The sequence below is a fragment of the Spermophilus citellus genome (assembly GCF_964194105.1).
Source record: "Spermophilus citellus genome assembly, chromosome: 3".
NCBI classification, from domain to species: domain Eukaryota; kingdom Metazoa; phylum Chordata; class Mammalia; order Rodentia; family Sciuridae; genus Spermophilus; species Spermophilus citellus.
In genome coordinates, this window is record NC_138184.1 from 51911373 (window position 1) to 51926784 (window position 15412).

Here is a 15412-nt window from a genome sequence, read left to right on the forward strand (position 1 = left end):
GGAAGTTTGCTGGGGCCTCTTTGGCTGTGGCTCTCAACAGGAAATGGTGTATTTGTCAGCTTCCCATCATTATAACAAAATACCTGAGATAATCAGTTTATAAAGAGGAAAGGTTTATGGTAGCTCTCAGTTTGGGGGATTTCAGTCCATAATCAGTTGGCCCTATTGCTTTGGCCTGCCTTACTGCTGGGAGACAAGAGAAAACATGACAGGGGGGCAGGGTCTCATACTCCCCTTCAAGAGCCTATCCCTAGTGACCTCTCAACTAGGCCCCACCTCTTAAAGGTTTTACCACCTCTCAGCAGTGCCACCCTGGGGACAAGCCTTTAACACATAGACCTTTGAGGGACATTCACAATCCAAACTATAGCAAACAGCAATATCAGGAACAAGAAATTAATAAATTTTCCTGACAAAGGAAATCAATTCATATTTTGAACAGATGATGAGTGGCTCTAAAAATAAACTTTTGAGAAGGGACTTGTGATTTATAATTAATAGTCCCCTTGCAAGTGAGTCTCTTTGTGCCAGACCATATCCTTAATACAGCTTAGGTGCTGATGTAGCATCCCCATTTCACAGATCAGGACTGGTTATTTGAGCTGGGACCCTCAAACTCTCCACTGGACTGGGCTGTATAGTTAGCCTCCCAGATCAACACCTAATAGTAACAGCAGAGACAGCCTTTTTCAGTTTAACTTTTTTCTCTTAAATATGTATTTCTAAATCTCTCTGACATGGATATTCTAACCTGGTGGCCACAATGGAAAAAAGGATGAGCTGCAAAGTCTCGGTTTGCAAACAGCCAGTGCCTATAGTGGTTGCAGGCAGGGTCCTGGAGGGGCTTGAGCACCATTAGAAGCACTAGCTGTGTCATCCCAGGCAGGGTGGTCTTCAAACACGGTGGGTTACTGGAGATCACGGGGCCTGTGTCATTCCTCAGATTGGAGTGGTAACACAAGCCACTCTAGTTTGAACCAGAGAGCTTGGTCTGGCCAGCTCAGCCGGGAGGCAAAGGGCTGCTGCGTTCATGGGCGAGCTGGCCATCAGCCCGTTTCCTGAGTGACCTCTGATGCCGTCCTCAAAGGTCAGGAGAATGGCTGGCTGGCTGGCTGGCTGGCTGGCTGGCAGGGAGCATGGTGCTTCTTTCCTTCCAAAGGCCACCTTTTATTGATTAGACTTCAGAAAATAGCATTTTAAGAGCCCGGACTTTACCGTTATTTACAACACTTACTGCTGAAAGCACAAGTGCCTTATTTTCCTTCTGGTTGAATTGGCCCAACTATCTGCAAACCTGTGAGCAACTGCCATATTTGTCATACATTTGACACATGTTGTCCTTTTTTCTGGGGGTTGGGGGTGCTGGGGTTCAAACCAGCAGCTTGGGCATACTGGGTAAGCTTTCTACCGCAGAGCCATATCCCCAGTCCCTGTCTTTTTTAATTTTAATTGTAGTATGGCTAATTTAAATCTCTTGATAGGATATTGGCAGAGATTGAATTCTCCTCATTGATGGGCTTAATTGGTTTCATTTGTGGATTTTAATAGCGTATTCTTTGTGCTTAGATAAAAGCTAGGCCTGTGGTGACTTTGCAGATAAGCCACGAGGGTGCAGTTGATTCCAGGGGCAGATTTTCCCATCAAGTTCCCCCCCTGCAGCCATACAGTAATGTGAGCATCTTGGGAGTTAACCCCGGTCCTACCAAGTGCTTCCATCTTTATTCACAAATGAATCTTTGCCCAGTATTGGATGATCTTTATACAGCGTCTTTTTGTCACAGCTGAGTAAAGATTATGGAGAAATATTTCCAAAAATTGAAACCGACTCCACCTAGCCTCTGAGAACAAGGGTAGGGGGGAGGATTTTTAGGTCTTATTTCTTACTTTGGGGATATAAGTTTGAATCTCTATGATATTCAATTATGGCCTTTTTAATGGAGCAGAATTTTATTTTTGCTTCAGTGTAATTTTCTCTTTTAAAATGGGCATTTTCAATGTGCATCTTATTTCAAATGCAAATACCCACATGTATTGATGTTGGCTTGTGTGGCGCAGAACACAGCCAGACAGCCTTTCAGTGGGAGGTTTTTCTTGATCCAAGTAAACAAATAGAAGAAAGAACATACAGCTTCTTGGCAACACAATAATTTCAAAACAAACTCCATAAAACAGACCAAAAAGACACCAGAACCGCACGATGAAACTGTGACCAGGATTTTCAGTGTCCAATTACTCATTCAACAGACAAATGAGTTTCTGCTGAAGAAAGAGAAATATAATCTGGTGGAGTGGTGTCTAAATCCAACAGGAACATACCTCGGTGAAACTAACAAAGCAGAATTATACGTGCCACACAATATGGTTACATGAAAAGTCGAGAAAAGAAGATTGGAAGGAATATGCCAATGGTGACCCCCAAGTTGTGGGATTATGCGTTATGTTATTTTCTGGTTATTTATACTTTTCCTTACAAATAAGCTCCTGTGAGCTGTAATAAGGAGAAAAATAGAAAAAAGTCTGCATTTTCCAAAAATTCTGTAAGTGAACATATTTTGTGGTAACAATGAAGATAAATCATTTATCTTAAATAAATGCAAATAAACATCAAATCAGCAACCATCTAAGGAAATAGCATAAAACAAAGACAAAGGAGCAGGTGGTTGAGATGATGGTAAGGAACACAAACTTTGTCCCTTAGACTTGGGGAGAAACCCAGACTGCCCCTTACTAACATTGAGACCTCAGTCTGTCATTTCTTCTCTTAGCTCCTTTTTTTTTTTTTTTTTTTTCTTATTTTGGTACTGGGAATTGAACTCAGGGGTGCTTAATCACTGAGCCACATCCCCAACCCTTTTTTTATATTTTATTTAGAGACAGGGTCTCACTGAGTTGCAAGTGCCTCACTAAGTTGCTGAGGCTGGCTTTGAACTTGCTATCCTCCTGCCCCAGCCTCCTGAGTCACTGGAATTACAGGCATGGGCCACCATGCCCGACTCCTCTTAGCTTCATTTTCTCCATCTGAAAAGGGTTGAACCTGGTGATTTCCAAGGTCTCACATAACATCAGTGTTTTGTGATTTGAATATTCCTGCCCATCATTGACCTTGGAGAGACTTACTGTGCACTGGGAGGAAATTGGGACAAATTAAGGGTCCACTGAGGGCTTAGAACTCCCTAGAATACCAACTAGATGATTGAAGGTAGTCGGCAGGTCATTAAGAACTGATGATAGAAGTGAGAGAGATGAATGATTAATGTTGGATGTTTTGTTTTCATCCAGATCCAAGCTAGTTTTCTTGACCCTGTGGTATAGTTTGTTGTGTCATTTAGAGGCCTCACTAGGCATCGGTCAGATTGTGGGCTCCAGGCCCCACCTCGGGCTGTCACTGTGAATGGAACTCGGGACTTATCTCTGGGCTTTGCTGTTCTCCCTTCCTTCTGAAAGGAACTCAAGGCAATCCAGAGGGCTAGTTAAAGGGGAAGGTAGTGAAAGAGAGGTGCTGAGGCCCTGTGAGTCGTCCAGGAAATCTGGGCTCCGTGACTTTATCACTGTCTGTGCTAGTGTTATTTCCCCTCCCTTCTAGTCATTTTATATTCTAGATTTTATATTCTATGATTGGGAAGCATTCTAGAAAGTCTAAGAGAAAGCTGAAAGAGAAAATAAATGTCTCTTGAATGTTAACCTTCTATAAAAGGCAATATTTTATCTTTTTTCTGGTACTGGAGATAGAACCCAGGGGCACTTCATCACTGCACTACCTCCCCAGCCCTTTTTGTTTTTCATTTTGAGACAGAAACTTGCTAAGTTGCTGAGGCTGGCCTCCAACTTGTGATCCTCCTGCCTCTGCCAAATAGCAGGAATGACAGGCCTATGACACCCTATTGGGCAAAAGGCATTTTAAAATGACACATGTTGCATAGTTTTATACTTCTAGGAATATTAACCTGAGATCTTCACATAAGGCAGAAAAACTACCTCCAGCCTATCTGACATAGTAGGGACACTGTAATTGCAGCTGTTGGCAAAAGAACTCTGATGATTTGGAAAAAGTCATGGGAGGGTTAGGCAGATCAGTACATTTTCCTAGAGTAAAATGAAGCTTAGAAAAATAGACTGGTTGAAGCTTGGAAACCTAACGATTCAAGACAGCTATCAAATGCCTTCTTACATCCCCACCATAAGTGAAAAATGGTGAAAATATTGGTGTTTGAACCTGATGACATTAGATATATATCCATTCTGGGTGTGGTAGGATGCAGTTGGTGCTAGTGTGCAGTGGTGCAGGCCAGTAGGTTAATACTAGTTAATGGTAATTAAAAAAAAAAATCCTTGCTTCTTATATAATCAGTTTGAGAAGCAAAAGGTATTTTCTTGTTATTTAATTGGGAGGAAAAAGTAGTGAATGAGCATTATAAGCATCATAGTAAAGAAACAAAAATTAAGACTGTCACAGGAAATCTGACCTGATGGGCAGCCACCCGCCCTCCCAACTCCCCCCCCCCCCCCCCCCCCCCCCCCGCCAACCAGGGATTGACCCATAGATGCATAACCACTGAGCCACATCCCTAGACCTTTCAACATATATATATATATATTTTTCTTTCTTTCTTTCTTTTTTTTTTTTTTTTTTAGAAACAGGGTCTTGCCAAGTTGCTTAGAGTCTCGCTAAGTTGCTGAGGCTTACATGGAACTTGTGATCCTCCTGCCTCAGCCTCCTGAGAAGCTGGGATTACAGGCATGCACCACCACTCCCAGATGCAGCCACCTCTCTCTGCCCTCTTGCGCCTTCCTGGGTCTGACTGTGTGATGGAGGAGGAAGCCAGGCCAAGGAGCAGCAGCAGTGGGGAAAAAGGCACAGTTAACACTGAGGATGGGAAGCTCTCAGCCAGGAGGAGTCATTCACTGCTAAAGTGTATCACAGAGAAAAGTGATGAGATTGCTCATTTTAACCTAGAAAACAAGGCAAATAAGAAAAAGAAAGAGGATGGAGACAAAAGCTCAAGGAGAGAGCTTAAGCTGAAGGAGTGGACAGAGAGAGTGGTGCTCTCTCCACTGAGAAAGGCCACTCTCAGCAGGGACAGACCCCTGGGAGCATTTGTTGCCACAAAGGGAATTTTGAAGAGATAAGTAGGGAGTTGGAAGAAAAAGAGGCTCAGCAGCTTTTTGGGCTGTATTCTCCAAGTCATTCACTGCAAAAGCTAGTTTAACAGAGATTGGGAAAGTCCACAAATACTCCCATGTCTTCCTCAAGCACATAAAGAAGGCCTGTGTGTTAGTGGTGTGTCCTGGGACTTCCGTGTACTGCAGCTAATAACTGTGTTAGCGAGCAAACAGGATAGACTTTTTCAAGCAAAAATCATAGTTATTTTTCATTGTTTTGCATAATTTTCTTAGCTAAAATATTATCTCTGAAAGATGAATAAAACTGTTATTTATGTAGTTATCTGAAAAAAAAATAATAACTTGCTCCAAAAGGTAGCTATTGTTAAGCCACCATGTGAATCCTGCCAGACAATTTTTGTGCCTATATAAACTTATCTGTGGGCTTACACACACACACACACACACACACTCAAAATAAGATTATATCCTGCAATTTCATAGAATAGCTATATAAGAGGAAACATCTGTTACGTTTGGGTTATGTATTACCCTTGGTTAAAACTTCATGTCCCTGATGAAAATAAAATGAAGTGATGAGCCTTGGATGTGTGATAGCTGGATGAGGATGCATTTTTATTTAGCTAATAAAGAAGCTGTCATTCAATAAAGGCTAATTGTGTGAAAGAGAAACCACCCTAAAACTGATAAGTTTGTTCTCTGGCAATAAATTGTGCCACGATAGAAAATTCATTCTAATTGTGCTCTGATGTATTCTCATAATTACGTTGGAGAAATAGGCAATCAGCCAGCCTTTTCATCTCATCCAGTATCAACTTTAGGCTCTTCATCTGGCAGCATCATTATTTGAAAACTATAGAGTGGCACAGTCGCAGTTAGGCTGGTCCACATGAGTGGTCCAGATTACTTACTTTTCTGAATTCAAGGTGCCCTCCAGACCCTCCATCAATAATGCACACCACGTGGCTCTGATCTAAGCACTCACATTGAATGCGCCACTCTTTGAAAGTGACTTTGCTCCCCGAATTAAAATGCCAATTCGATACTTTGTTTTTTAAGTTTGAAAAATAGACTCAACATTTTAAATGATCTGGAAAATGATAGTAGGTTGAGTACCTGCATTTACTTTTCTTTCCTCACCAAACCACTCTAGACAATAGTCAATTGGTTTTATAAACACACACACACACACACACACACACACACACACATACCATCTCAAGGACAAATATAATAACAGAGAAGAAAACCACAACAAAATATTTTAGGCCGAAAATCCAATAGCTGAGAGCTCACTCATGAAGCAGATGGGGAAGGCACAATTTTGAGATGGGAAGCAGATAATTTTAAAAGGTCTCAGTTTACATCACAGAACCCCCAAAAGGTTTAGCAATTGTTATGAATATAACTATTATGAATATAATTTACCTAATGTAAATATGATAATGATACACTAAAATTATAACCACATATGTACAGATGGGGATTGGATGTATGTGGAGTAAGGTAAGAATTGTGAAAAAGAACTAAATCTTAATTTTTCCATAATGGGAAAGTACAGAAATTTCCTAAAAATGAGAAGTCAAGACATAGAAAACTGAGCAATATGAGCATTCCCCACTGCCAAAAGATTCGCAGAAAGAATTGAATGTGGCTGTTTCAGGGTAGTGGAGAAGGGATTTCACCTGGTGGCAGAGAGTAGGAGACAAAGTACCACAGAACTGCCAGTAATAATTTAAAAAAAATTATTGGTTCTTTGCATTATGTTTATGTATAGCTTTGGTTAATTTTTTATTAGTTAATTTATTAACTTATTAATTACTTAATTGTGGTGTGCTAGAGATTGAACCTAGGGCCTCACACATGTTAGGCAAATACTCTACCATTGAGCTTCATCCCCAGCCCTTTTAAAATTTTAAAGTTAGTATACTTCATATAGAATTTTATCAGTTCCAAGATACATAGTTTTTTCCCCCATTTTTATAATACCACTAAAATTAGGATGCATCTTAAAATCTATGTTATCTGAAATTTAATGTACTATGATGGCTTAGGATTCTAATATTGAATCTTACTAGTGGATGACATAAGTATAATACCTTTTTATTTTCTTTTTTAAGATTGCAGGACTAAGTCTACCTCTTCCTCCCAAAAAATTGATTGGCAACATGGATCGTGAATTCATAGCTGAGAGGCAGAAAGGTCTTCAGAACTATCTCAATGTTATCACCACAAATCATATTTTGTCTAATTGTGAACTGGTTAAGAAGTTTCTAGATCCAAACAACTATTCTGCAAACTACACTGGTAAGCCAAGGGGTCTGTCCGCTGTGGTCACTCTGGGCACTGTTCTTAGAAAGAGGTAATGAACATGGGGGAAACTCTACTTCTAAACAGGGAAATGTGCACATTTGTAATAAGGTATTATTTATTTACAAAGACTTACTTGATTATAATTTAGATTTATAAGAACTTTATTTACTTGTAAAATGTTCATAATGTTTGCACAGAAAAATAGGGAAGAGAAATTGTCATGTCTAGTACTCACAATCTTTATTATCTTTTCTGACAGAACAGAGAGTATATAATCCACAGTGATGTACACAGTAATTTCAATTTCTTTTGGTATTTAGCTTTGTTTTTTTTTTTTTTTTTTTTTTCAGGTACTAGGGGTTGATCCCAGGGATGCTTAGTCACTGAGCCACATACCTAGTCCTATTTTGTATTTTCTTTAGACATAGGGTCTCACTGAGTTTCTTTTGGCCTCGCCAAATTGCTGAGGTTTACTTTGAATTCTTGATCCTCCTGCCTCAGCCTCCTGAGCCACTGGGATCCCAAATATATGCCACCACGTGCAGTTTGGCTCTGTTTTTATATTTATAATACATTGTGTATCTGTATTTTCCAGGCATTTATTTTAAATACAGCAATGATTCAGAAGGGTCCTTTATTTTTTTCCATGCTCCTGAGCCACTCCAGTGCAAAGCATAGAGGGTACCTGAATCAGGATGTTACCAGGGGTCTGAGTTGAAATGGCTTCTCTTCCAATACTGATTACACACAAAGCAGCATCAATAGCCCAAGCCTGATGCCAATGGAAGGAGGAACAAGATATTAAGTACATTCTAGTGTGGACTTAAAGGACCAGTAGAAACCATTGCAGACCTGAACCCATGAGCCAAATTCAACTGATTGATTAAAGGCGAGCCCTGCTTAGAAGCTTTCTGGGTATTGTTAATTTCCTTGCTAACAGAATAGATTTTTGTCAGATTATTGGGTCTTCAAAACATTGCTTTAAAAATAAGTAGAGGGAGGCACTTTTTATTCCTATTTCAGAGTGGGGGAATTGAGGCTTATTTCTTGGGCACCAAACTCTTCTGTGTAGTGGAATCACTTGGGGGCTTTAAAAAGTTCCAGTGCCCAGGCCGCATGCTTGCCAATGAAATCGCAGTCCCTGCGGGTGGGGCTCGTGGTTTGTAGAGCTGTCTGAGTGATTCCAGGACCCAGCCTGGTTGGAAAACCACAGCCCTTGAGGCTGGCTATTCAAAGTGTGGTTCTCTGGCTACCCTGACCGCATCAGCACCACGTGGGCTTGTCAAAAGTGCAGAATTCAGGCCCCATCCCAGACCTGCTGATTCAGAATCTGCCTTGAACAGTTCCCCAGGTACACTGCATGCACATTAAAGTGGGAGACATCTTGCTCTAGAAAAGGCTTGCCATCTTCCAGTTGAAGTGCTATACATGGCTAAGGAAAATGCCTTTTCAAATAACCATGAGAAGGAAAGTTTATTTCAAACTCACATTTACTATAACTTACAAAATCTTGCGTTGGGTTGTTATAAGGATTCCCTTCTTCTCCCTGCTGTTTTTTGGCACACAGAGGAGAAAAGACATCACAAGTAGGACTGGGGCTCTCAAGACAGCTCCAGTTCTGTCAGAGTAGCATCATTTGCAGCTTTCATTTCTCCACACTGCACCTCGATAGTTCCAGACATGGTCAGCCGGTCATCTAGATTGGCTCATCAAATCAGCCCCAACTCTGTCCTGTGTGTGTTTGTCTGCATCACTTCCTGAGTGTCTGTGGCTCTTGTTCTGCAGGCAGGCATCAAGGTGTAGTGCACATGTAAAGAAGCCATTCAGCCCATGCAGCCCACAGGTATCAGCCAAGTGTCAGGAGGCAGGCGCACTCTCTGCTCTCAGGGGGCTCGTTCCACAGGGACATTGAGTCACAGGGGGGCTGTGCCAGCAGGAATCCCAGAGCTGTTGCACCAAGACTAATCTCTTTATTTATAGATGAGGAAACTAAGGTCACCAGAGAGGGATGGCCTGATCCAGTCTTGTACATTTGTGTGACTAAGTCTGATCTGAATTTTTTCAAGTTAAAATTCTATTTAGCTTCTGGAAAGTTGTTTGATCTCGGTTTCTCCTTGTACTGAACCTCCCCCACATGCTGTCACTGTTCTTCATCTTTCCCAACACCACAGCAGAGTAGATGGTCAGGGTTCAAAGCAGATGTGGGCAGGGGTGTAAAAGGCCACCAGAAACTCCTACCAGAATCCAAAAGCTCAAGAGTCCAGCTGCTTCATAGAGGGCAGAGTCTTATAATGAAGCAATAGGTGAGGGGTGCTGTTTTCAGAAAGATGGTGATTTATTTCCGCCTTTGAATGAAATGTCAGAACTTGTCTTGGCTCTAGGCTGACTCACCAACTGCACCAGGAAAAGGAAGCCCACACCAGCTCCATGGAGCTATTCCTGAAATACACGGTCTGACGTGGTTCCCAGAGGGCGTAGAGCACGCCACCCGACAGTGGCACTTCTCTATTCAGGGCCACTTCTCCCCCTGAGTGTGGATAATGGCCCTGTCTCTCCCTAGTTTTCTAATGGTCCGTGGACCCCACCCAACTTCACTGCAGCAGGATTTGAGTTATGTGTTCAAGTGGTGGAAAGACCCACACGGCCGCTCTTCCTGTTCAGTGCTCTGCCTGGGGTGAGAGTGCCTTGTTAGAGGGGACTGTGCTGCCCACCCAGCTCCCCAGGATGGCTCCTCAGGAGCTCTCAGGACCCCAGCAGCTGCTTCATGTCCTCCTGGAGTCCCCAGCCTGGAATTTTGGGACTTTCTTTCTTTTCCGGCTTTTTACAAATGACCACATCCACAGAAGGGAACTGTAGGCCCTTAATACTCCGTGGGAGGGTTGTCAGGTGCTTGGGCCAGCTGTTGTACAAGAGAGGTGTCTCCTAGACCTGAGGAGTTTGTGTTGAGAACACACACACACGCATACACGCACACACGTGTGCTCGAATCTATCTTGTTGATAAGCCCCTTCTGTCATTTAGAAGCCTCTGAGCTGTAGCCATCTTCCCATCTCAAACCTGAACATCCCCTCACAATAAGAGATGCTGCTGCTTTTTTTAATGATGCTGGTGATTGAGCTCATGGCCTTGTGCATGCTAGGCAAGTGCCATACCCCCGAGCTACATCCTCAGCCCCCAGAGAAGGTTTTAATGTCCACATAAGAGTCACTTGAACCAGAAATCAGGAGGCCTGGGCCCCGGTGCCACTTTTGTTGTGGGCAGCATTTCCCCTCTCTGTGCTCTGGATCCTGACCTGCAAAACTACAGGCCTGAGGAGGGCAGGCAGCGCTGAAGTCCGTCCAGTCCTAAGACCCCAGGAATCCCTTGAATAGGAGGGTACAAGAAGTGGGGGCTGGGCTATGATGTTCAGGACAAAAGCAGGGCGTCTGGGAGAGGCCACAAGCTTCTCTGAGACATGACACTGCCGGCCTGGTAGACTGGAGATTTGAAGCTCAGTTGCAGGGCTAGAAGAGCTCGTGTTTGTTCCCTGCAGTCATCCCACAGGGCTGGATCTAGGAGTTCAAAGACTGCACACAGTGGGGGCACCTGGTATATCTGAGCTTCATGGGAAGCCCAGGATAGACTCAGAGGTCTGGCTCTGCATTTCCTATATTGGGCTTGTTCATCAGAACTCAGTGAGCATGTGGCTTCCCACATGTCAGTACTAAGGAAATAGAGGACAGATGCCTTCCTTTCCATGGGTTTCATGTCCTAATGGTTCACATCTATCAACCATATAATGAACCATTATTTGTATGTCGTCAACTACTTACTGAGCACCTATTATATGCCAGGTGCTAAGCATTCAGCAAGGAGAAAGGAGTAGTCCCTCCACCTACACTCACCCACAAACCCAAGGCACTTACATAGGGAGATTGACAGGTGAAGATCTTGGCAGGTGAACACTGGGCAGCACCTTGAGGGAAGGATGGGGTGAAGGTTGGGAAGGGCAGACAGTCCAGACCTGGTGATGGAAGGGGGCTTTCCAGAGCAGCTGTTACCGGCAGTGAGACTTGAGGGCTAATGGAAGCTAGCCAGGCTGAGAGGCAGGGGCTGCTGCTTCAGGCAGAGCCCCCCAAGGGGAAGAGAAGTAGTAAATGGCTCTGGATTTTACCCAGATTAAGAGGTCCCTTCCAGCCAGTTTACAGTCTGGTGGAAGAGAGTCACCCTAATATAGGACAGACTATGGATAATTCCATAAGAAAGGGATAGAGAGCGCACTGGGAGCGTGCAGCAAGTCCTGGCTAGGGACAGCAAATTTGAGCTGAGCCTTGAGGAATAGATGGGCCAGGTAAAAAATGGGGAGGCACCAGGAGAAGGCCAGCCTTTAGTGGCCACAGGAGGCAGACCTCAGGGTGCAGAGTAGGAGACCCCGAACATAGTGGGGGAAAAGACCAGAAAGATGAGGTAAAGCCAGAGGCAGGCTGAACACGATGTTTAGCAGCTTGGTCTGGATTTGGTAAGGAAGTGGGGGCCAGTAAAGGCTTCTAAACAGAGGAGTGCTATTTAGGATTGAAACATGTTGCCTGAGTCTAGGGAGAGAAGGTGTTAAGATTGGGAGCATGGTAGCCATGGGGTTTATTGGAAAATACATCACAGTTCAGTGGGAGGAAAGTGTCCTTTCTGCTCCTAAGGTAAAGAGAGAATCTGTTCCCTAGTCCTCAATTTATGATTAACAAATCCAGCATGTTCTATTTGTTCCCGGCTATGTCTCCACTCCTTAAACAACATGTGGTATGCAGTAGCATAAATAAATATTGTTGACTAATGATGTTATAGGGAGTTATGAGTCACTGTTAGCTTTGCACAACTGTCCTTTCCAGTCTTTGGGATGACATGGTACTGTGTTGGAAAATTATTTCTCATGATCCTTCTCAAAGTTGATATGAATAATTTTCACTTAATTTCCTTTTAAGCTTGCTTATTTGCAAGTTATTTTGGAAATACTAAAAACGCTTTATAGCAACATTAATTATAGAAAAGGTGCAAGGTTCCCAGAGTTGATAATAAAAATTTATATGCTTCTGCTTGTAAACGGTTCATTGTGCATTGGGGTAGTTACAACAAATGTAAATCGAGCCAATTTTGATTTGGGCACCCCGTGTTTTCTTCTGAGTGGATGTCATTGACACTTTACATATTGAGTTAATAAACAAATAGCTAGGAAATTGTTTTCTTCCCTGTCTCTCTTAACTCATATGTACAGTAAAACATACCAGTAGAATGCTGTTTGTCAAGCTCTCTGCATAATTGGAGACCGGGTCATTTCGACATATGGAGAGTATTTCTGGCGAATCCCTCAGGCCTCACCAGTCTCCTTGGAAAGCAGTTAGTGCTCGGCAGAGGTGGAATTCCACCGTGCATTGAGATAATGGCTATTAGCTTTCAGGGATCTGAACTACTTTCATTTACTCCCTGCATTGAGAGGAAATGGCAACTTACAGATGTTGCTTTTTTGCAGGAAATGTAAAAAGCAGTTATTCTGATGGTTTCTTAATACAGTGGACTTTAAAGAACTTCCTGTTCTCATTGTCTTCTTCAAGGGGGGAAAACATTGTCATGATAAGTGAACACCAGAGGAGGGGAGAAAGGATGGATTTTTTTTTTTAAATTTTCCCGTAAACAGGCACTCAGTGACTTCCCACAATAGAACCATGTTGTTACTGAACATAGATGTTTTTCTAAAACACTGGCTTTTATTTCCAGTATTTATTTAAGGCTAATCACTTCTTTGTTGGTGAAAGCTATAATTCCATGAGGAATGAAGATGGGATAAATATCACTTGGAACAACATTCAGTGCTATTCCAGTCTGACCTTAGAATATGTTTTGAGTCTTGTGCTTTGGTTGTGGTCTGGGGCATATATCAAATTCAGGGTTTAGGTCACCTAGTTCACATGTTTTAGATTTTCTAGTTAAAAAATATATACACATTTATTTTTTTATATCATTAATAATTACATTTTTTTTCTGCTTGATAAACTTTTAACTTGGGAATGAGTTTAGATTTACAGAGATGTTGCAATGGTATCACAAAGAGTTTCCGTTTATACCTGTCCTTTAATGTTAATATCTGATGACACACTTGTCAAAATATATTAATATTATCATATTACTTTTTTTTTTTATACTGAGGATTTAACTCGAGGGCACTTAACCACTGAGCCACATTCCCAGCCCTTTTTTACTTATTTTTTATTTGGAACAGGGTCTCACTGAGTTGCTCAGGGCCTCAATAAGTTGCTGAGGCTGGCTTCAAACTTGTCATCCTCTTGCCTTAGCCTCCCGAGCCGCTGGGATTACAGGCATACACCACTGAGCCCAGCTCTCTTATTGCTGTTAAACACATGTGTTACACAGATTTCACCGTATTTCCACTAATGTGCTTTGGCTGTTTCAGGGTCCAGTCTAAAATCCCACATTGCTTTTAGTTGTCCTCTTCTTCCTCCTCCTCCTCCCCTTCTTCTTCATGTTCTTTTTGTAATTTTTTCATTTGTGAGAATAATATCTGGAGCATATGGCCCTTTTCCTAATGTGTTTGACTAATGAGTTTCCACATGTCTTTGCAGAGATTGCCTTACAACAGGTCTCCATGTTCTTCCGATCAGAGCCAAAGTGGGAGGTGGTGGAGCCACTGAAAGACATAGGTGAGAAATCAGCAGCTCGGTCCTTTAAGGAGACAGATTCCAGACCTGCATTCTTGGTCCTCTTTCTGTCAGATATCCCCAGATGTCTTAGGACTCTTCTTAGGTTCTGGGACTCCTTTTTCTTTTTGCATTCCTACTGCTTGAGGATGCGGTCCTTAACTTTTACTACTTAACGCATCTTAGGATTTGGATGGTAGTAACTTTTTGCACCCACCATTCTTTTTCTTTTTTTTTAATTAAAAAAAAAAAAACCTTTAGTTGTAGATAGATGCAATACCTTTATTTTATTTATTTATTTTTATGTGGTGCAGAGGATCAAACCCAGTGCCTCACATGCTCTAGGTAACCAGTCTCCTCATGAGCTACAACCTTAGCCCCCGCCATTCAGGTTTTTTGTTTTGTTTTGTTTGGTGCTGGGGTTTGAACCCAGGGCCTTGTGAATTCGAGGCAATCACTGTACCGCCTGAGCTATATCCCCAGCTACCATCCAGTTTTCATCTGTCTTTTTCACTTAATCCATTTTCTTACTACTTCCATGAATAATTTCTTTTTTCCTCCTCCTCCTCCTTTTTTTTTTTTTTTTGGTACTGGGGATTGAACTCAGGTGTGCTTAACCACTGAGCCACATCCCCAGCCCTTTTTTATATTTTATTTATAAATGAGGTCTCCCTGGGTTGCTAAGGGCCTCCCTAAGTTGCTGAGGCTGGCTTTGAACTCCATCCTCCTGCCTCAGCCTCCCAGCCACCCTGTTGTCTTCCTTTCTTTCTTCCTTCCTTCCCTCCCTTTTTCCTCCCCTCCACCTTGCTTGCTTGCTCTCTGGTATACCCTTTACCACGTGAAAATAATCAAGTGGCTTTTTCACTGGTGCTTACTATGGGTAATTTTGCCAAGCTTAATTTTGATCAATTACTTTTAGTCAGTGAAACTTAGAGCAATTGTAAAAATGATGCAGCTCTAAACACATTTCTGCTTTAATGACAGGCTGGAGGATAAGGAAGAAATATTTTTTGATGAAGATTAAAAATCAACCAAAGGAACGGCTAGTCTTAAGCTGGGTAAGCTAATTTTTTTGCTTCAGATTTTTTTTTCCTTTTTAGTGTTTTTATTGCGTCAATTTTATTTCAGGAAATTTAGATAGATTTCTGAAAGCAGATTTGACAAGAGAATTACAAAATCGTACTGCACTATTAATGTTGATGTCAGGGCTTCTGCAGTCCCATATCAAAGGAGAGTCATTTTAAGTTCTCTTTGTGGTGTGTTTGGTTATATAGGTGTAATTATATTTAGTCTCC

General features: G+C 42.2%; 1 protein-coding gene across 7 annotated transcripts in view; it reads left to right on the top strand.

Annotated features, from left to right (window-relative positions):
* The window catches only part of PXK (PX domain containing serine/threonine kinase like), an 81264-nt gene that overhangs the window by 34299 nt on the left and 31553 nt on the right, over nt 1–15412 (top strand). For all 7 annotated transcript variants that reach the window (XM_081284966.1, XM_081284968.1, XM_081284969.1 and 4 more), the window contains exons 4-6: nt 7242–7428; nt 14043–14120; nt 15102–15175. In XM_081284966.1, coding sequence (XP_081141092.1) covers nt 7242–7428; nt 14043–14120; nt 15102–15175 — 339 coding nt within the window. The remainder of the gene's footprint in view (nt 1–7241; nt 7429–14042; nt 14121–15101; nt 15176–15412) is intronic.